At 30.2% G+C, this 24,168-nt stretch overlaps 2 protein-coding genes and 1 long non-coding RNA gene across 5 annotated transcripts in view; 2 read left to right on the top strand and 1 right to left on the bottom strand.

The window, feature by feature from the left end:
- Nucleotides 1-24,168, bottom strand: part of LOC100208931 (intermembrane lipid transfer protein VPS13D) — a 241,165-nt gene that overhangs the window by 212,826 nt on the left and 4,171 nt on the right. The window lies entirely within an intron of this gene.
- On the top strand, nucleotides 935-23,668 carry LOC136075388 (uncharacterized). The gene is made up of 4 exons (XR_010635886.1): nucleotides 935-1,142; nucleotides 10,472-10,584; nucleotides 12,591-12,832; nucleotides 23,257-23,668. It is a non-coding gene; the product is annotated as an uncharacterized LOC136075388 (long non-coding RNA).
- Nucleotides 15,871-18,151, top strand: LOC136075387 (zinc finger MYM-type protein 5-like). The gene is made up of 3 exons (XM_065788382.1): nucleotides 15,871-16,538; nucleotides 16,622-17,924; nucleotides 17,995-18,151. The coding sequence occupies exons 1-2, from the start codon at nucleotides 15,941-15,943 to the stop codon at nucleotides 16,999-17,001; spliced, it is 978 nt and encodes a 325-aa protein (XP_065644454.1). The 5' UTR covers nucleotides 15,871-15,940; the 3' UTR covers nucleotides 17,002-17,924; nucleotides 17,995-18,151.

Here is a 24,168-nt window from a genome sequence, read left to right as displayed (position 1 = left end):
CCGTGGCGCAATGGTTAGAGTTCTGGCTCTGAACCCAGAGGTCCCAGGTTCGACGCCGGCTCTAGCTCAATAAGCGACATTGATAAGGAAAGAGGCGTGAACTTCAAGTTAAATGCTCTTCCGCGGTGCTCCGTGATAAGACCACAAGGAATTCTGGGAGCACCTAAATAACCTAAAAAAAAAAAAAATATATATATCATTAATTTTGTTTATACAATATTAAAACGATGTTTTGAAACCTATAAAGATAACAGTTTTTTTTTCATTTGTGATTACTTAAAAAAATTTTATCACCCTGCCTTTAACCACAACCTATACTTTAAAGGTACCAAACAAACGTTCTCGCCAGTTTGTTGATTTAAAAGTTTCCTGTTTGCCAGCAAAAGCGCTTAAAGATCAACGGCACAATTTTTTCAACAAGTCTTTTTTGTTTTATTTTGTGTAAACGATCTTTTAAATGATTGCAAAGTAATACACTTCACTGTCACCTTGATGTTCAAATTTTCAAACACTAAATTGATTGCTTTCATTTTTTTTAGCTGAAATACCTTAATTTAGTTAATCTTATTACAATATTTTTTAATATATGATTTATCCGCTGATTTTCATATTATTACTATTATCAAGGAACTTTTATGCTATATTATCTTACATTCATTACTCAGCTTTGTTTTAATTTTCACATACACAGTTTTCGTCTTTTATTATTATTCGGATAATTTCTTATATCCTTTACTACAAGTTTAAATCTTTACATTTTTGCAGGCGATATATATAGGTTTTTTTTCTACTTTCAAATATTACTTGATTTTTAGTTATGATTTTAAGTTGCGCGGGTTGTTTCATTTTCTTACACTTTAGATTGGTTAACAAAATTCGAATGAAGTATCTATGACTGCGTTAGAGTTTTTTGAAGACTCTACTATGTTTTATTTTATTTTAAAAGGGTTTTTAATAGGGTATATTGCCATTTGATTGTTTTTTGGTTTATTTGTGCTGGAAGTACCTATGTGGTTTAAATGGTCTTAGGGGAAAATTGATTAGTATTTTCTGTTTGCACACTTTAGTTGTTTTAGTTTTGTTTCTGGCATTTTTATTTGAATTTTAATTCATTGTGCGTAGTTTTTTCTACCGTTGGTATGGTAAGTGATTTATTTAATTATTTTTACTTGTATTGTGCAGTAAATCAACACTTTTCATATTATCAAAAAAATATTAGTGCTTCACAAATTTGGGTATGGTTGGGTTTTGGCTATTTGTAGTGAATCCTTTTTTACTGCAGTATGGAATAGGCGTATGTCGCGGGGTAAAGCATAAGTGGCGATGACGTTTGTCTGACTGGATAAACTAGTTATAAGTGCTGATCCTCATCGAAACGCCAGTAATAATAGACGCGACTCTGAGGAGATGTTTATTACTTAATCACTACACAAATTATGTTTACACATTGGCATTAATGTTTTTTTTTCCATTCTGAGGCCTTTCATTGTTGTATGCATACTTTTTATTTTTTAATTTATTTTTTGTTTTATTTATTTTTTGTTTGGTGAATTTTGTTAGTACTGTTTAGGTGAATTGTCTGTCATATTTATATTTTAAATATTCCTCCATTAATCTTTATTTTTGTCTTGACAACTGTCAAAATATGCTTTGTTTAAAAAATAGTTCTCCTTTATTCTAATGTACTTCATTTCTTCCCTCAGGCGTTCACTGCTCGTGTGTGACCATTCGGCGAATTTTATTTATGTCAGAATTATATATGTGCCAAAGCTTATAAGTAATACACTTCACTGTCACCTTGATGTTCAAATTTTCAAACACTAAATTGCTTTCATTTTTTTAGCTGAAATAACTTTCAAAAAATTAAAATCTTCAGTTTTCTCAAGCTTCTTGTTTATTATATTTATCAAAAAAATTACCCCAGATAAGATGATGCAATTTTGTAACGTGACATTTTTTATATTTAAGAAATAATAACTATGTTCTCATAAACAAAAAATTTTCGTATTTATATAAGATTGAGCACAAATTTGTTTTCCTCGCGGTAATTAATCTCCTACTTTAATTGCGATACAACAACATAGGTGGAGGGTATGTAAAAAACTGTGACATTTTGAAAGAAAATTTCCAGGCTGGATATAGTCAAAACAATTGTTTTTACCATCGCAAGCAAATCTTTTTTAATATCGCAAGAAAATACAATAATTGTGCATTATCATTAAAACTTTCCTTATTCCTAAATAACTAATAAACGTAACCAAGTATGCGAGATGTTACATTTCTAAAACGCTTCAAACGTAACTATGAGGTGCCAAATAAACGTTCCTGCCTGTTTATTTGAAACTAAAAACTCACAACATTTTTACCAAGCCCATTAAAACTTATTACGTTTTTATTGTTAAATTTAAACTAATTTTACTAATTTTTAAGTTCCTTTGGTAAAAAGAACTTTAAAGTTTCCAAAAATAAATTGCAATTAGATCTTCTTAAAGAGCAAGTATACTTCCCTCCCTCCTCAACTGTTATTTCATTGTGACGGTCATGGTTATATTATTTAAAAAAAAATTATATATTTAATATTATATTCAAAAATATCTAATTATTTATAAAAAAAAAATCTAATTATAGATAAGTATTTGTGAGTGGTGATAAGTTAGAAATACAAGCATTAACTAAGAAAAATAACTTTTTTCAATTAGTACCTACGTACTTTTATATTCAACTCTTCTTCCCCCCTCCCCCTATGAGCGTACGTACTTTATGGACGACCCCTAATTTTGGAAAATCAAGCATTTCATTTTGTGGAGCTTCTCTTTGGAATAAAATAGTTTTAAAACATTTTGATTTTTCTTTGAAATGGAGTTACCTCTCATTCAAAAAAAAGCTTAAGGAAATCATTTTGTCTATTGATGATATATTTTTGTATTTTTAAGCATTGAATAATTTACGTGTTTATTTTTTATGCAGTGATGTAACTGAATATGTATGCACTTAAATTTTCCTTGCGCCTTATACACTTGACCATGTATGTATGCATTTGATTTTTATGAGATTTTTTAATTTACGAGCGGTTCTCGACGAAGGCTTGATGGTCTTCTGCGAATGTCCGCTTTCTTTTTATTATAACTAAATCAAATACTTGTGATAATTAAGCTAAAATGTTAATTTTATTCCATTCAAAATGTTAATCTTGTTTTAATATGGGTTTAACCAATTTTGTAGCACTTCTGGTTGTCAAGAAATTTGCATTTTTATACTACCTAATTTGACATTTTTTTAGACAAAAAAATGCGTTTTTTTAGTTTTTTTGTTTTTTTATTCAACGTTTTTAGGCAATAATCTATCTGTTATCATTAAACAATATACAAATAAAACAACTTTCAGTTCACAACTAATCTTTAGAAAAAATATATATACAGAAAAAAATATACATTAATATAGTCATAACTCTATTACAACATTAAATTGTGAAAAAATAAAACACAAGGTTGCCCAATTTTAAATTTTCTTAAATATTATAGATACGATATTATAAATATTATAGATCAATATAAACGATATATATCTATACATATATTATATATATATATATATATATATATATATATATATATATATATATATATATATATATATATATATATATATATATATATATATATATATATATATATATATATATATATATATATATATATATATATATATATATATATATATATATATTAGAGATGGGAAACGAACCGAACCCGAACCGAACGAACCGAACTAGAACCTTATCTACGACAGAACCGAACCGAACCCGAACTTTAGTTGTTACTAAACCGAACCGAACCCGAACTTTAAAACTGTTGTGAACGAACCGAATCAAACCAACTGTTCTTGCCCTAACCAAGCTAAATAGAGGCTTGAAAAAGTGAAAATTTTGCAATTCGCACATCACTACAATACATAACATGCTACATTACCTAATGTGTAACATACATAACACAATTCATTACCTAATGTATAACATACCACGAGTTTAGAATTATTTTGTTCTATCTCTCATATTAAGTGTTGGAAGAAAATGAGTTAGTAATTTTAGTAATTAATAATTACTTTTAAAATATATTTTAATTTTTAAATTTCTTCTAAATAATTTGTTTAAATCAAAATTACTTAAAGCATAAGTTATTATTTCTTTAAAAACTAGCTAAAATTTTAAGTAATTTTTACTTTTAGAAAAAAATGAAAAATTTTCTCCCAACGTTTAAACTGGGAAATAGAACAAAATAATTCTAACCTCGCGATAAGTCTACAATTCATAACATTACCAACCAAAATGGAAATGTTGTTTCTAAACATTTGCAATATTGAGGTGTTGTTAATGTTCTGAGTTTTTATTCATATCTTAGTAATTAATGATTGCATTAATTACATAATATTGTAGTAATAATGAGTAACAGTAAATTAACTCGTAAATGTACTAAAAGTGTTGGAGAAATTGATAACAGACGGAGCGGCTCGCTTAGTACCTGCATCATGGACAAAGAGTGAATGCTGGACACGCTTCCGTTGCGTTGAAGTTGGGGATGAGGTTTGTAGCTATACTTACTGCATATAAAATGATTTAGTTTTATAAATATTTCAATAAATCAATAATCACCTGCATCTCTCAGGCATTGCATATTGCACGCAATGCCAAACTGAGCAGCATTCAGGTTTGATAATTAATTGAATATCAAATGCTAAATAGAGTCAATTGACCTTAGTTATAATACACTTTATTTGATTTTTGTATAACTGTGAGTAATCATGTTATGATCAACAGGTTGTCAAGGAGTTTGCCGTTTGTAAGCAGTGTGGATTATGGTTGTCAGTGCCAATTGGTCATACTACAACTTTACAAAGACATAATACATCACACATCAATAAGATCAGTTCAGAACCTGGACAATTAAAAATGACAAGCTTTTTACCTAAAAAGACAGAGGTTAATAAATATAGTTTGCGGATCTTGCTTTTTCCTATTTACTGTTTTAACTTTTCACTTGCTACCATTGATAGCAAAATATATTTGTTACAAGTTGTTAGTAATATTTTAGAAATACAATGTTTTTTGTAGTACAAAAAAAAAGGCCATTATGTATTGCTATGTGTTTAATGTCTATTGTTTATTGCTTTATACTTTACAGGTTCCTAAACACATTTGTGAATATCCTCAACGTGCAGCCCTTTACATGATTGCAAAAGACATTCAGCCATTCTCGTGTGTTCAGGATGATGGGTTCCGTCACTTTGCTCAAACAATGATTGATATTGGATCGAAGTATGGATCAGTGAAACTTGAGTATATTATGTGTGATCGAACAACGCTGTCTAAGACACTACTACCAAAGTTCTACAACGAATGTGTTCGAAAGCTGAAAGACGAACTTGCTGGGGTTACTCATATCGCAATAACAACTGATCACTGGACCGATGACATTCTAAAATACTCTTATCAAACTTTTACAGCACATTACATTAACAGCAGTTATTGCCTTATAAGTAAGTGTGTTGGATTGTTTGAGTTTAGTGAGTCTAAGACTGGCATTGCCGTAAAAGCAAAGACAACTTTTCCCTCAGACTATAAAAAGTGACAATTTGGTATTTGTGACTGATAATGGGAGTAATATGAAGTCGGCTTATCGCAACGATGTTAGACTTAGTTGTGCAGGTCATAATCTTAATTTAGCTGTTGAAAAAGCTTTGAAATCCCCTGGTGCTAATTTAGTTCATGAAATGATCAAGACTTCAAAGGAAATGGTGGGCTACTTTAAACATAGTGGGAAAAACCAGGAACTAAATCACACTCTCAAACAGGATGTTGCGACTCGTTGGAACAGTCAATTTTTTCTTTTGCAATCACTGTCATGCCAGTTAGATCATGTCAAGTCAATTCTTGCTGATTCAAAGCAGTTTGACAAACTTGAGCAACTGAACAACGTTAATGAAAAATTGTTGCATGACGTCGTAGAATTTTTGCATCTCTTTCACAAGGCTACTGTACAATTGTCACATGACAATGTGCCGACGTCCCCTGATGTATGGCCAATGCTTTTTTATCTTCGATCAGTCTGTAAGATCAACGGTTCAGACAGCAACAGTATGCGTGATTTGAAGGCAGTTTTTCTGTCCAGTTTGAATGAAAAGTATGTTATTCATCCTTTGCACAAGCTGTCAACACTTATTGTTCCTTCTTACAAATACTTGTCTTTTGTCAACACAGACGATCGCAATTTTGTTTATTCAGAAATGCGTAGTATGGTGGACAAAATTATTTCTTCTTCACCAAATCAGGTGATACAAAAGGACTCAGGCAATACAGATATAGACAGCTTTAGTGAATGCAGTCATTCAGATCAGCTGCCTCCTGCAAAGAAGAATAAAGCTGATCGTTAATCGTATGATTTGCTGGCAGACTTAAAAACAATTGCCACTCCATTGTCTAACGCCGACAGTAATGACACAAGACATGAACTTGACAAATACTCGGCACTCCCCGTGACAGCGTGTGACAGCAATTCTGGAAAGACAATGACCGTGAACATAAGCTTCCGACGATGGCATTGATTGGTAGAAAGTTGTTGGCTATTCCTGCTACAAGTACTGCCAGTGAAAGAGTGTTTTCAGTGTGTGGGGTGACGATGAGTGAGCGCAGGGCTCGCCTAAACCCAGAAACATTGGAAATGCTGATATTTCTTAAATACAACATGCAGCCCTGATTACTAGACTGACAGTAGGCTACTTAAGCTACCGTTATCTGTGTTCAGAAAGTTACTGCTTTAATGTTTTGTGCACTTTAACTGCAGCTATTAGCAACTGCATTGTTTTTTGAACTTTTGAAGTTGCAGTATAAAAGCATTGCAAATTATTATTATTCAAGTTATTTGCAATGCTTTAACTACTTAATATTATTTTAATTTATTTGTGTTTTATCATTGTGGATGTAAAGCTTTGTAACTAATAAAAAAACAGTTGTGTTGATATCGAACCGAACCGAACCCGAACTGTGCTTAAGACCGAACTGAACCGAACTCGAACATTAGATATAACCGAACCGAACCGGACCCGAACTTTAAAAAAAGGGTTCGATTCCCATCTCTAATATATATATATACATATATATATATATATATATATATATATATATATATATATATATATATATATATATATATATATATATATATATATATATATATATATTTAAACAATATAAATAATATAGATTAATATATACGACTAATTTATAATAATATTATATAATTTATAATATAATATTACTAATGATATATAATAACTATATACGATACGTTATAATAACTATAAACGATATAGATATAAATATTATAGAATAATATATACTGATTTATAATAATATGTTATAATTTATAATATATTTCTACAATAATAATATTAATAATATATATAATAACTATATATGTTACGTTATAATAACTATAAACAATATAGATATAAATATTATAGATTAATATATACGACTAATTTATAATAATATTATATAATTTATTATATATTTATAATATAATATTACTAATGATATATAATACCTATATACGATACATTATAACAACTGTAAACGTTATAGATATAAATATTATAGATTAATATATACGACTAATTTATAATAATATTATATAATTTATAATATATGTTATATGTTTCTAATAAAATATTACTAATAATATATATAAATTCAAATAAATTGTAAAATAGGCTTTTTACAAAACTATAACCTTTCCTTTTTCAAGGTCAACAAGCAATGGAAAAGTCCATACTTGATTTTCCTAAGTCTCATAGACCACATCAAACAAAGTTTTTTTTAAGTTAGGAGTTGACTAGTTTACTCGAAGAACTTCACCTGTACACCAAAAGTATTTTTTAGTATCGATTTTCATTACTTTATGTTGAATAAATTTTCCAACAAGATAATTAACATCATTTAGAATGACAACCAAGATGTTTGTTTTTTGTTGATTTGCTAGTTGAGACAGTCTTGCATTCTTTAATTTTTCACTTAACTCTTCTTTCTGTTTTTCTTCTTTCAAAATATCTCGTTCTTTTCTTTCAATAAGAATAACTCTTCTCTCAATGGGCTCTGGAAAAGTCCTTGTTCTAATAACTGATTGTAAATTACTGAACAACTCATAGTTTGTTAACTTCGCTTACTACCATGCATTTTAGTTTTGTAAAAATATTTAGGTTCACATTTAACTTCCATAACATACCTATAAAAATCCAACTGTGCTCTTAATATTTTTTTGCTTTTAAATGTGTCAACTAACAAAACATATTTAACATCTGCTTCTTTTGAGGTCAACCACACCTTCGTCTTCAATTTTAACAACTCATTAACCGATTTAGCATTTTTTAAGAAAGCTTTATCTTCAGTGTTTTTTTAGCTTTATGCTTTTCAGACAACCTTTCACTCATTTCAAACTTTAATTCTAAATGACATTGTTTGTATTTATCTTTCATTTTATTAAAGTTTGTTGAAGCTTTTTTTAGCAATGAGTCACGCTCATCTAAAGTCTTTTTATCCAACCAGTCTAATGTTTTGTTTTTATACCACATAGTATAAGCTTGTATAGTTTGTATTTTAGCATTTGGCTTTGTACGAATTAAAAGATTCAATACCGCAAAGTTACTTTCTGACGCTTTGTTTGTTGTTGGAACATTCTCTGCAGCCTTACTTATATGATCAGAAGGATGCCAATATTTACCTCCAGGAAGTTGATCAGCAGATTGTCTTTCCAGAACAACTAACAAAGAATGACAAATTACTTCTAATGTCTGCTGTGTTAAAATATTTAAATTAGTGTCATTAGTCTCTTCAAATAATTTATCATACAAAATATCTTTATGAATATTAACATCACTTGGACTGAATATAGGTGTTTTCGAGATCATAATCGATGATGCATTTTTACACAAATCAAGAATACTCTTTTGTGATTCAATTATCCGCCAAAGTGGACCTGTAATTATTTTATCAACTATTCCAAGAACCCGCACTTCTGCTAAATATAATTTGTTGCTAATATCTTCTTTAACTGCAAGTAAAAAATTATTTTGATTTGGCCAATTTTAAAGAAACTTTAAAATATCTTTTGAATGAAAATACAAAGCTGCAGCATTATAATATAATATATTAAATCTGTTACCAACAAAGGGTGCAAGCATACACTTACTTTGTCCTTTTCTAGCAAGAAATGCATTAAAATACCCAGCAACTCCAGCTTCATCACTTCCCCTTACATGAATAGCTTTACATGCAGTTCTTATTAATCTAGTGGCACCTGATTCAGCAGTATTGAATGCAAAAATATTTTCATTACTACTACTTAAAACTAACTTTTGAATGAGTTAATTGTTTTATCAGTTTCTGTTGCAAAGTTAGATAATAAATGCAATTTACAAAAAAAATTAGACATTTCAATGAAATCTGCTTGCTCGCCTTTTTTTAAACCTTCCCAGTTCTTTATGACTTTAGGCAGTAACTTTTTCGTCATATCTTTAAGCTTTAAATTAAACAGTGGATTAACTGGCCCAAGATCAGAAATGGTAGTTTTAAAAGAACATACAAGGTTAGAAAAATCGTTTTCCTTGCTGCTACTTTCTAAAATGTCACATATATCATTTAATGTTTTGGTTAACGCATTAATAGTACAATCTGCATCACTGCCAGCCATTTCACATAATCCAAAAGATAAAGTACTTCCATTAGTGGTAGTAACTTGGAAATTTTGAAAATGTCTATGATGTTTAGTGGTACCGTCACTGTGAAGACAATTGCCCGAATTAATTTCTACAGTGTTTATCATTTCTTCTGCAACTTGAAGTTGAGCAAGTGCTAAAGCCTCAGTCATAAATCGAGATTTTGTACCAATTGAGGGAAGCTTCTCTATATCTATCTTTGCTAGTTTTTTTAAAACAATTGTGATAACTTCATTAACTTTTTTCATGCTGACATTCAAAGAAACTAACTCCATAATAACTTTTCTTATATCATTAAAATACCTTCCGCTTTGAAATGTTATTATTCTGCGATAATGGAGAAGACAACTTAAATTAAAATCTTTATTTTCTTTGGCGAATACTCTAGTGTTAGAAGAGTCGGTATCCTTTTCAGGATTATTTAAACTGTTAGAAGACAAATTTTCATGTTTATTTACTACCATGCTAAACTTCTTGTTTACATAATACAATTTTTTGCATGTAATTCTTTTTTTCTCATGAAGGAGTGCAACTTTATTGTCACTTTTTTCAAGTTTAACTAACAAAAGTTTAACTCTTTTATTAAGATTTTCAATGACTTTATTATAAAAAAATTTTAATTCTTTTATTTCCTTATTTTGTTTTTTTTTTAATTGATGAATCTTTGCTTTATTACTTGCATGTAATAGTTTATATGTCCTTCTAGGGTCGTAAGATGTACAAATTTTTTTCATATTACTAATACAAACATTAGCAGATTTGAACTTATTTATACAACCAGATGAAACAATTTTCAATTTTTTAAAACAGTTTTTCGAGGTTTGTTGGTTCAATTTTCTTTTTTTACCCTTCGTTTTATTTTTTTCACTTGATATGCATAATTCACAACTAGTTCCCAAAATAGGCGGTTTAAAGAGCATTAGCTTATATACAGTGGTAGCTCAAAAAATTAGAGCCACCCAACATTTTTACAAATTTTCATATTCTGAAGCTGATTTTCCCTATATTTTGTAATGAGTTAAATTTACAACTATTTATTTTGGGAATATAGGATATAAATAATGGTAAATGACAAAAATATAGAAGTGTAACGTATATTTAGGAAAAATAAATAAGATATACAAAATATTGTACACAAAATCACTAATACTTAGTGTGGCCACCTTTTGCAGCAATTACGGCTTCAACTCTTCTGGTCATACTTTTGATGAGGTTTTGACAATTTTTTTGTTATTCCCTCGCTGTGGTGCCAAACATTTATTAATTTTTCAATCAAATCTCTTTTATTTGTTATAAGATTTTTACTTATATCCCTCTTTAACAATTCCTATAAATTTTCTATGGGATTTAGGTCGGGCGAGAACCCTGGCCAGGGTAATACATGGATTTTTTCAGCCTCTAAAAACTTTGTTACAGTTTTTGCCTTATGGCATGGACCAGAGTTGTGCTGGAAGGTAAAGTTCCCATTCGGATACCACTCCATCGCTTGAGGAATCATTCTTTCCTTCAAGACTTGGATGTACTGGTCCTGCCGCATTGTATTTTTTACAATGTATAACCTTCCAGTACCCTGGCTACTAATGACTGACCAGACCATAATTTTTAGCGGGTGCTTCACCCTCTCCACAAGACAATCTTCATTGAACATTTCACCTGTCCTTCTTCGGACGAAATTAGTTTTATCCATTAGAATTTCCGATGTGGATTCATCTGAGAAGCAAACCTAAAATTTTCAAAATTGGGTTAATATTTTTGATGAAATACTTATATTCTTTTTTTTTAATATGTATTCGTTTAAATTTTAATGTGTTTATGAAGAGAAACTGAGTACTTACTCTTTCCGAATCATCAGTGGTAAAATGGCGATGATTTTTAGCCCATTGGAGACGTTTATCCTTCATTGGCTGGGTGAGCCTTGGTTTTTTGGCTGGTCTACAGGCCTTAAACCCCTGCTCCGCCATTCTTCTCCGAAGTGTTGCAAGGGATATTGTTATACCTTCATTGTTTATGATTTCCTTAAGCACTTTTTTCGATTTTCTCCTATTTTCTATCACAATATCCCTTATTTTTCTTTCGGTGCGAGACGTTGTAATTCGATTTCGTCCACAATTTTTCCTTTTATTCAATTTTAGTGATTGATTATTGTCCAGTTTTCGAGTCCTATCGACTATAGTCGTATATAGTCGACTATAGAGTATAGTCCTATCGACTGTTGCTCTGGAAACATTCACACACTTGGCAATTTGCCTGTTGGAATGATTTCCACTCGACAAATAATTGAATAAGCCCTAGTTTTGTTGGAGAAATATCTTTCTCTTTGCCCATACCTTAAAAACACCAATTATTTTAAAAAATAGCAAAATTTACCTAAATATGATAAAAAAGTTGTAAAATAATGATAACTTACTTGTAAATAGAATATATAATAAGTGTTGAATAGTAAAATAAACAAATTTTGGTGTAAAAATGTAAAATCAACAAATAAAAACCGCCAGAAACACAACTATCGCCCAGTACAACATGTGCTAAAATGTGACATCTTCTGCAATAATGCAACTAACTTCACTCTAAACCGCTCAATAGTGTTGTCATTGTAAAAATATGTTCAAAACAAAGTAATTAACAATGCGAAATGACAAAAACTGGACATCCGAATGTATTTTAATTAATTTCACAGTCGAAACTCAAATATTGTCTAAATTTCGAGGTGGCTCTAATTTTTTGAGCCACCACTGTATATCTCTTCTTTTATTGTTTTGTTTTTAACGATTTAAATTTATCTACAATAATTTTAATTTTGTTGTACAAGCTCAAATTATTTTCAGTTACTGAAAACAAATTGGAGAATTGGCTTCTGAAATTCGAGCACACCATTTCAAAGATTTATCACTCAAGCATAGATGCCAATCATATAATTCTTTATTATTCATTATGATAAGGCTAATTTTATTCAAATACTGAATTATACAATTAAAATTTTATATTGTTTTTGCAAATTAGTTACCGAAATAATTTTTGAAACAATATTAATACGGACTGAAAGGAAGAAGAGGACGGGATATAGCAGGTTTTAACTTAAATTTAAAAATTAGGCTGAATACCAGAATATTAGCAAAAACTTATTTTTTGCTAATGTTCGGGTATTTATATATATACAGTATTGGACAAAATATTTGCAACCAACATCGAACAATGCTAAAGAGTGTTCCTAATTTTACATGTCTTAAAAACGAAACGAACTATACTACCACAGCAAATAGTTCAGGAGTCTGGAGTCATAGCATGCCATGACATGAGCAATCAGGTGACAGCACGCAGGCAGAATTACGTTGACAAGTGCCTTTTTGCAGCGGACAAAACAAGTGCAACTTTTTTGATTTGTTTCATTTTCTTAAGTCTGGTCCATCTCAATGTCACGGAAGTTTTTTATTAATTAAAGGAAGTATCCAGAAGTTTCCAGAAGCATGCAGAAGCTTTCAGAAGTTTCCAGAAGTTTCCAGAAGAAGCATCTGGAAGCATTCAGTAGCATCCAGAAACATTCAGAAGCATCCAGACGCATCCAGAAGTTTCCAGAAGCATCGAAAAGAAGCATCTAGAATCTTTCAGAACCGGTTCACATAGGTTCATTTTACTATATAAGAGACATGTATATTGACATGTAATTCAGTCAGTATATGGAAGTCAATCAGTCAGTATTATCAAGACAGTTTATCGAAGTGAGTTTTATCAAAGTGTTTTATCGAAGAACATCAATACAAGAAGTGAAATACAACAAGTGTTTCATTACATCAATACAGTCCACATCCAACCAAGACATTGTTTTCCACAGAGCATTATTGTATCATCACAAGGTAAATGTAACATGGTAAGCCTTGAGAAGCGTAATTATTTATTTTTATCATTTTTATGACTTCAAGTGCAAAAATGGCTCCCGACAGTCTTGGATCGAAACTAAGAAAGAAAATTATTGGCGATTACGTAAGTGGAATGTCACAAAAAAAGTATTTGTGATAAATATCGCGTGAAAAAATGGACCGTATCAAGACTATGTTCCAAACGTCGTTCTACGGGGAAGATGGCAGCAGATAACAAAGGTGGAAGACCGCGTTTCACCACTTCTAGAGAGGATTCTATGATCGTCAGTTCCGTCAAGAAGGATCCCTGGACATCATCAGTCGAGATACAAAAGCAATTAGAGCTGCCTGTATCGGACCGAACAATCAGACGACGTGCTGTTAAAGCCGGATTGTTTTCTTGACGCCCTGCAAAGAAACCGCTGATTTCACTAAGAAACCAGAAGAAAAGACTCCTGTTTGCTACATCTCATATTGACTGGAATGTGCAGAAATGGCGAACTGTCCTGTTCAATGATGAATCGAAGTTCAACATCATTGGGAGCGATGGCATTTGCCGTGTACGTCGACCGGCCGGAAAACGCCTCGATTTACGTTACTGCCATAATACCGTGAAGCATGGTGGAGGCAATTTAATGGTCTGGGGGTATTTTTTCGCTAACGGTCAAGGTCCAATACATCGAAACGATGGAATAATGGACCGTTTTATGTATAAAAATATCCTGAAAGATGTTATGTTACCTCATGCTGAATGGAATATGCCAATAAAATAAAATTTTTCAGCAAGACAACGATCCGAAACACACTGCAAAAGTAGTCAAGCAGTGGTTTCAAGACAACCACCTATCGGTGATGGGTTGGCCGCCTCAATCTCCGGATCTCAATCCTATTGAGAACCTGTTGGAGATCGTCAACCGCAGAATTAATCGTGAAGGTGTTCGTAATAAGGATCAATTGTTTGAACAAATCCAAAAGGCCTGGGCAGGGATTCCACAAAGTTTCATTGATCACCTGATCGAATCTATGCCTCGAAGATGCAAGGCTGTGATCGACAATAAAGGATTCGCCACGAAATATTGATAGCGAAATACAGCTTGGTCAACATTTGGTCGAGTTGCACTTGTTTTGTCCAGAAGGAAATCAACTTTTTTTAATACTTTTGATTAATTTATTAATTTTCGTGTGCAAATAATGAACTTTGTGATGAATAAAACTTGAAGAACTTTGTCTCTAAACGGTTACATAGTTATTTCTCTAAATTGAAAAAATGCAGCACTTTTATATATAGAAACTAAATTAGCGTTATTTGGTTGCACTCGTTTTGTCCGATACTGTATATATATAAAAATAATTTCAAGTTACAAAAAGGGCCCCTAAAAATGCTGCCCCCCACACCCCAACTGGGGGGGGGGCAGCATTTTTAGGGGCCCTTTTTGTAACTTGAAATTATTTTATTTTTTATTTTTTATAATAAGAATATTTGAATATATATATATATATAGTTACTTTTACTATTAATAAAAAAACATGGTCTTTAAATAATAAAATAAAAAAACATGGCCTTTAAACACGATATTACCAAAATTAAGCAAGCGTGAAAAAAGCAATAATATTTTCCATGTAAAAAAAAGAAAAAAATGTGTAACTCCCGAGGTCCGAATTTTATGAAAAACGCGAGCTTTATAAAAATCTGTCAAACCGTTAAAGAGAAACCATTAATCAGCAGTCAATCGTGCGAAGAAATATATTTCTCTAATTCGCATATTTTATTAGGTGCGAATATATTATTATTTGTATTTAGATTACATATTTCAATGTTTATTTATTTATAAATTATAAATCGTTTTTTATTTTTGGCGATTCACAATTTATCTTGGTAATAATTTATTTTATTACTATGCTATATGTTATTACTTTTGCTTTAATACTATGAAATAAAAAGTCTATTATTTGTTTCAATTAAATCATTCGCATTGTTTTTAAAGAAACAAATGGAAAATTGGAATACTGTTACGCTTTGCATTTGTTTATTTTAGAGTTCAAATGGTTATAAGGCCATTAGTATTGAACTGATATTTTTGTTATTATTATCATTATTATTATTATTATTATTATTATTATTATTATTATTATTATTATTATTATTGTTATTATTATTATTATTATTATTATTATTATTATTATTATTATTATTATTATTATTATTATTATTATTATTATTATTATGCGTTGTTAGTTTTTTATATAAAAAAAAACAACAATGAAGGTTTCCAAAAATTTATAATTATATTTCGATAGTATATCACGAGATAATTATTGGTATGAAAAAAGTGAAAAGTGGTGCCACTAAGAGAAGAGAAAAAGCTGCAGCCAGGGAGGAAATCGCAAATCACCCCAAGCTAACACATTTTTTGAAACCATTAGTTCAGACTAGAAGTGTTTCGATACCAACAGAAACTACAAATAATTCTGATTGTCATTATTTGAATACTAGAGTAGAGTCAGATAGGTTGATATGCGAGTCTACGTCAAATGCCATAACAATTCCGCCTATTTTTCTCAGTGATGATCCTTCTGAGTGGCCAGATAATGTTTCTGACGCACAGAGGTGTGAGATTGTTAAACGTGGTTTCAAAAAGATCGAAATTGATTTTCCATACAATTTAGAAAGAAGACGATTTTCACTGAACTATTATAACCGGAAGATGAAGAATGGAGAAATCTTTGAACGCACATGGCTCATATATTCTTTGAACAGCAATAAAGTGTTTTGTTTTTGTTGCAAACTTTTTGGGATAACTTCTTCACCATTCCGGCAAGGAATGAACACTTCGGAAGGCTTGTCAAAAAAACTTAAAGAACACGAAACATGCAGTGCACATTTCAAGTGCTTTGAACAATGGATGACTTTACGAAAAGGTTAACTGATATTTTCTTTAATTTATTGCTTTGTTACTTTTTTTTCTTAATTAATTTCTTTTTCCTCAATTTTGGTAAAGCAGGCATTGCAAATCAAGCTACCATAGACGAGAAACAACAAAAGTTGCTTCATAATGAGCGGATATTTTGGAGGGCTGTGTTAGAAAGGATACTAGACATTACCTTATTTCTTTCCGGAAGAAATCTTGCATTCCGTGGTTCAGACACAGCCATTGGTTCAAAGAGCAATGGAAACTTTCTTGGGGTGTTTGAATTACTGGCTAAGTATGATACCGTTCTCAATGAGCTTATGCAAAGAATTCAGGACAAAGAAACCAAGGAGTACTACTTGAGCAATGACACACAGAACGAGTTGATTAGACTTTTAGCCCGGGAGATTGAATCCAAAAACCTTTCTAAGGTTTTTGGATTCAATCAAAGTTTTCGCACAAAGAACAAATGAGCATTATTCTGCGATCAGTAACATGTACTCCTGGAGTAGGTATCGACATTTCCGAAAATTTCTTTGGATATCTCACAGTAAATGATACCACTGGAAAAGGGCTTTTCAATGCATTTTTAAATCAGGCAAAAAAAAATTGGAAGAACATGCCTTAGAAAAAAGAGATGGGGCAACAGCCACAGAAGTACGATCGCTGACAGAATATATTAGAACATGGCCTTTCTTATTATCAATCATTATTTGGTATGACGTTTTATTTAAAATTAACAAATCAAGTAAGCTGCTTCAGTCTTCTGCAACCTCTCTCGACATATTAGCTAGTGAAATAAATGCAACAAAAGCGTTTCTTTATGAGTATCGCGAAAATGGATTTTCTGATGCACGTGTTAAGGCATCAGAAATCGCAGAAGTATTGGGCATTGAAAAGGTTTTTTCGATGGTGCGTTCACGAAAAAAAAAATCGATTTATTCATACGAGCGTGCTGATCACACTTGGCAACCTGAACATCAGTATAAAGCAGATTTTTTTTTGCCACTAATTGATATGTCAATTGCATCAGTAAAAGAGCGTTTTGAACAGATCAGCATTGTCACAAAGCTTTATGACTTTTTTTACCGATCTGAGAGTCTTATCAAAGCTTGTAATGAAAATTCTCTGTCTGCTTATTGCAAAAATTTGCAAATAAAGCTTGCTGATATAGATTCTGAGGATTTAGAATCGGAGTTAAAACGTTTTGTCATAGTTATAAAGGAGGAGAAAAATGCTCTCCTAAAATCTGCATATGACTTCCTAAACTACATCTACAAAGAAGAACTTATCCCAATCTAATTATTACGTTACGAATCATTCTTACTTTACCAGTTACTGTTGCAAGTGCAGAACGTAGCTTCAGCAAGTTAAAACTAATTAAAACATTTCATAGGTTAGTATAAATAATCTTGCTTCATTATACATAAATACGGGTCGCTTTATTTCTTTGTATTTTTAAATAGGTCAACAATGGTCGATGAACGTTTGTCTTCCTTAGCAATGCTGTCTATTGAGAACGAGGTTGCAAGAACATTAAGTTATGAAGGCATAATAAATGAGTTTGCAAGCATGAAAACACGTCGCAAACCCTTTTTTTGATGGTTTGCGACATACTTCTATTATCTGCGTAATGCATTTACAATATATATATATATATATATATATATATATATATATATATATATATATATATATATATATATATATATATATATATATATATATATATATATATATATTTATATATATATATATATATATATATATATATATATATATATATATATATATATATATATATATATAAATATGTATATATATGTATATATATGTATATATATATATATATATGTATATATATATATATATATATATATATATATATATATATATATATATATATATATATATATATATATATATATATATATATATATATATATATATATATAAGGCTACAGTATGAAATTTTGGAAAAATCAGGACATCATGTCTTTTTTAACCTGTCAAATCAGGACAAATATAAATAAGCAGAAAGTCTAAATCAGGACAAAAACTCGTCACACTAAAAGTGAAAATGACAAAAAATACAACATTAAAAACCAGCTTTATTTTACATTTTTGTAATGACTACAAGAATTATTTCTTTTCTTTGCTTTTAAACCAGTCATATTTTTCACTAGAGTGTACTTTTTTCAGGAACAACTGGTCATTTTTTATCTTTTCATAGAACTGTGAGCAATTGAGATCAATATTTAACTTACAAAAAAGCAAACTTTTCACAGTAGAAACTAGCGAAGAACCACTTTCAGGAGACCAAATATTGATCATCATTGAAAACACCCTTTCCACAGCAGCTGAAGTTCCAGGAAGACTGAAAATGTATTCCAACACCAATGAAAAATTTGCTACTGAAATGCCCTTTTCTCCAAAATGTTTCATCATCAGGACCCATTTTTCTTCACAACTTATATCATCAGATTTCCAAGTTTCAGAATTAGTTGACAAGTATGCCTTGACCAAAACAACTTCATCAAATAGTTCATCAGTATTTATTGCTGTACGTCCAATTTTTCGGTTAATTCTTTCTGCAGCTTCTTCCAACTCTGGAAATGTTATTGCACTGTTTTGAATCCATATGGTAAGGAATAAACTAAACTAATGTTTATACGCAAGGCTGGTTTTGATGGTGCTATAGGATATAGTGTTTACAAACAGGTAAGTTAAAATGAAAATAGTGACGTATGAAGAGTGCCTGTTGATTATTTGTATAGTACCTTTAGAACTCAGTAGACTTTATAAAAATAAAAACGTTGTAATATCATTCACCCAGAATCTGCGACCAATATATTAAAAAAGAAGTAATACATTATTATATATAGAGATTATAAATAATCTACAGACTTATTCAAACCGTTGTGAACATGTAATAATATCAATAATAGAGTTTGAAATCTATTCACTTATTTATATTTTTTATTTATTCCTATATATTTATTTATATATTTAAAATCGATTATATAATAATATCGAAAATAGAGTTTCAAATCTAGTGATAAATTTTCATTTTTTCCAAAGTAAGTGCGCATTTTTATTTTTAAAGTTTGTTGCATCAATTTTTATTTTAAGTTTATTCCACCAGAGAAGTTTGTTATTCAGTTCCACGATTTTAAGAAGTTATATAATTTGAAATTAAAAAAATTTAAATCCGCGTTTTTAAAGTTTTATAAAGTTTGTTAAATAATTTTTAGTATTGGCAACTATTTAACTAAAATTTATAATAAAAGTAAATATATCTTAATAAAAAGTGATTCTTTGGACATATAAAGGGTTTTAGTAAAAAAAAAAAGATCAAAATAATTTTGTCCACCATATGTCTAATATCCGGCCCACTGTGCGGTGTTCCAAAAAACTGTTTGTAATGCAAACTCAAATTCGTCCATCTTTCCAATCAGATTATGTGCCTCCGCTCTCGAATTCGAGTCAAAACTTGAATCTTCCGCGATTTCATTCAAAGAATCTTCTATGTCTTCGCAGTTACGATATATTGTATTCACAGAGTCTGCACGAGCACTCCATCGGGTTTTAGACAAAAATTTAACAGACCTATCCGAAAATTTCTCTAGAACAGCCCATCGTTTGGTTGATGACGAAAAAAAGTTATATATTTGTTGAACTATTCCGAAAAAATTATTTGACTCTATACAACAATCAACACCAGATGAATCCACTAAATTCAATGAATGTCCAGCACACGGCAAAAAGGTGGCCAACTTATTGACATTCAAAGTTTTCGTCTTCATACTTTTATATTTTCCAGACATGTTTGGCGCGTTGTCATATGATTGTAATCTACAGTTGGATATGTCCAACCTGAGAGTTGAATCCAAAAAATTGATGGTTACTTCAGCTAATTTCTCACCCGAGTGATCCTCAACTTGCACAAAATTGATAAATCTTTCAATTGGTTCAAATGTTGTATCATCAACATATCTCAAGATAATACAAAGCTGATCTTTGTGACTAATGTCTGGTGTAGAATCGACGGATAAACCAAAATATTTTGAATTTTTACTTCGTTACTAATCGACTGTAAAACTTTCTTGGCCATCAGTGCAACGAGTTTGTCATAAACAGACTTTGACAAATAATTAGTTTTTCCAGATCCAACATTTCCATAATTTTCCACATGTTCAGATAGAAAAGGGTTAAACTTCAAAATAAGCTCCAGTAATCCTATAAAATTGCCATTGGATTCTTTGCCAAAACTTTTGTTGGATCCTCTGAAAGCCAAGTTTTTTTCTATTAAAGTACAAATCACTGCTACTACTCGTTTCAAAACTTGTCGCCAGTAAATTCGTTTCTTTCTGATTTCAGAGTCCAGCTGAACTTTTACACTATAGTTATTTTTATGCTCTAAATACTTCATCAAAGCTTCTCTATGTTCGGGTGAATTCTCATGACTTTTTAACGATGAAAACTAATTCTTTCAGTCTCTAAATCCATGCGTTGCTAGAGCGACCTGAGAAACTCTAAACAGCTTGCAACAAAGCAAAACACACTACCTAGCGATGGTGATTATATTAACCATTCTCGTTTAAATTCTTCACCATCGCCCTATTTGCAAGTGATAAGGTTTTTTGAGCAATAGCGATCGTTTTCTGCATACAACGTTTTTGAAGCCAAAAATGTGTCATTTATATTCTGACAGACTTCAGGCCCCTTTTGAATAATTCAACATCCTCCTTAGACAAATCAGCCCATAGTCCGGCATCACTCTGTCTATTAATTTGAGCACTCAGATCATTTAAAGTTATTGCACTTATTGGAGATGAATCACAACAAGCTAGAGTTGATGTTTCAGTGATTGCTAACAAATTATTTGTTTCCAATCCAGTAGCATTTTCATTTACTTTAATGAAAAACTGATCAAACTTTGGTAATTTTTGACTTCCTCATCTTTTTCAGCTTTTTTCTTACGTTTTTGAGCTCCGCTTTCATATGTTCTCTTCATTTTGTAGTTTTTTCTAAAATAAAGAAAAAAGTCAAATATTCTTATATTTCTTTGCTGAAATGGATGAAATAATGCACTAATTAAATTCTTACATTAATTTATTGAATTGTACTATACTTAAAAAATCATTTTTAATCTAAGTTTCTAGTTTATTCTGTAAAAATAGAATTTAAATTTCAACTTATTAAGTTGAAATTTGATTTCTATTTGAAAATTTGATTATACCCTACATTATAATTTCACAAGTTATGAATAAACAAGGAAAGGGTGTATGTTTTCACTAAAAAATTACTAAAGTAATTTTTAAGAGATGGCGCCCGTAGGAAAAACATGTTTTTCAAATTAATAATTTGAAATTATGAACGTTTATGTGCAAACTCACTATATGTAAAGCTCGATTTTTTTTCAATACAATTGTTGATTTTTTATCAAATTTACCTATAGGCAGTGCTTAGTCTGCCTATAGGTAAATCCGGGCCTGTATGTATGTATGTATGTATGTATGTATGTATGTATGTATGTATGTATGTATGTATGTATGTATGTATGTATGTATGTATGTATGTATGTATGTATGTATGTATGTATGTATGTATGTATGTATGTATGTATGTATGTATGTATGTATGTATGTATGTATGTATGTATGTATGTATGTATGTATGTATGTATGTATGTATGTATGTATGTATGTATGTATGTATGTATGTATGTATGTATGTATGTATGTATGTATATGTGTATGTATGTATGTTATTTTTATTAATACTATTATTTTTATTAATACCATTATTTTTATTAATACCATTATTTTTATTAATATCATTTTTATTAATACCATTATTTTTATTGTTATTAATACCATTTTTATTATTATAGTTATTATTAATGCTACTATTTTTGTTAACGTTATGATTTTTAAAGTTGTTATTATTTTATTCTTATGTTATTATTCATTATTATTAGGTGTTTACGCATCATTAGTAATTATACTATCTTTAAACATCTTTGAATTGTAAAATCATGTAATTCAGAATATATTGACTGATTGTAAAATTAAAAAATGTTGAATATCTGATTGTTGCAATGACATCATTTGGTTACATTCATTATAATTCTTTAAACGGTTTTTTTAACGGTTTTATTAGTTTGATAATGGCTCTCACTATATGAGCCGAAATATCACTTAAAAAAAAAAAAAAAAAAAAAGTATGATACCGTATACGATGTTTGTTGTTTCCTTGTTATTTAGTTGAAATGTTAACATAAGTGCGAACTGGCATTTTGCACTTAACAAACTCTTTAGGCGCACTTACGCCAGTTAGCATTAATGCCGATTCGCACTTATACCAGTTTTTGGTACTACTTCGCTCTTATGCCAGTTCGCACTTATGCCAATGTTTGTATTTGTGCCAGTTTTTGCAACTGATTCGCACTTATGACAGTTAGCGCTTATACCAGTTCGCACTTGTGAAATTCGCGTATATTTAGTCGTCCCCAAAACGCCTTTCGTAGACAAAAGAATATGTTAATAATTTTGGGCAACATAACGCTTCAGACATATTTTTTACTAACATAACGGTAAACATAACGCTAAATTTTTCACTTACCGTTATGTAACCGTTATGCTGGCGTTATAACTTTTACAGTGTATTGTTTTATTATTTTCTTTATATTTCACAATTAAATAAAAAGGTAAAAATGCATGTAGGTAAAAAGAATCCCCAAATGAACAATATATGACCCATGACGGCCAATGAAGAGCATAAATCAGATACAACAAAAACTGAAAGAGATTTAGGCGTTATTATTTCATTGGACTTCAAATGGCATAATCAAGTGAGTTCAGAGACGGCAAAAGACCAAAGAGATTTTCGTCTAATTAAACGTACGTATACATATTTTGATGCGGAAATGGTAGAATCACTTTATACAACATTTGAAATTGTAGATACAAGATCGTTTAATGTTTTCAAAAGACGAATCAATAATTTTTTTTTGTTAACTTGTGTTTCTAAATTCTATAGTCTGTATACAGCAAGATGCGTTGTGTTCCACAATTTATTTATTTTTTAAATATTGCTAAATATTGCTAAATATTGTTCAATGAAAAAAAAGTATTTAATGAATAAGCCGGATTCTGTTTTGTTCTTCTGTTTTTTTGTTTAATGAAAAAAAGTATTTAATAAACACTTTTTGAGGAGAAGCTTCTAAAAACGCGTAGTTAATGCAAAGATCGAAATTAAACAAATAATAAAATTAAAATCAAAATCCGACAAAGAATCACCTTTTGTTATTGTTCTTAACCGAAATGATAGAAATTTTATTCTAAAAGCTGCAAAAAGTTTAAAAAATTTAACCGAGTTTAATAAAGTGTTTATCAATCCAACCAAAGTGTTTATCAATCCAAAAAGTTTATCAAACCAGTGTTTCTCAACCAAATTAATTATCAAAACCAAAGTATTTATCAAAACCAGTGTTTATCAACCAAAGTGTTTATCAACCAAAGTGTTTATCAAAACCAAAGTGTTTATCAATCCAACTAAAAGTGGTTATCAATCCCGATTTAACTGTGGCTGAGCGATACAAAGCAAAGTTATTACGCGAGGAGTGTAAACAAAAA

Source organism: Hydra vulgaris, chromosome 01 (genome assembly GCF_038396675.1).
Source record: "Hydra vulgaris chromosome 01, alternate assembly HydraT2T_AEP".
Classification (NCBI taxonomy): domain Eukaryota; kingdom Metazoa; phylum Cnidaria; class Hydrozoa; order Anthoathecata; family Hydridae; genus Hydra; species Hydra vulgaris.
The sequence above is the reverse complement of the archived record's forward strand: the minus strand, read 5'-3'. Positions and strand labels throughout refer to the sequence as shown.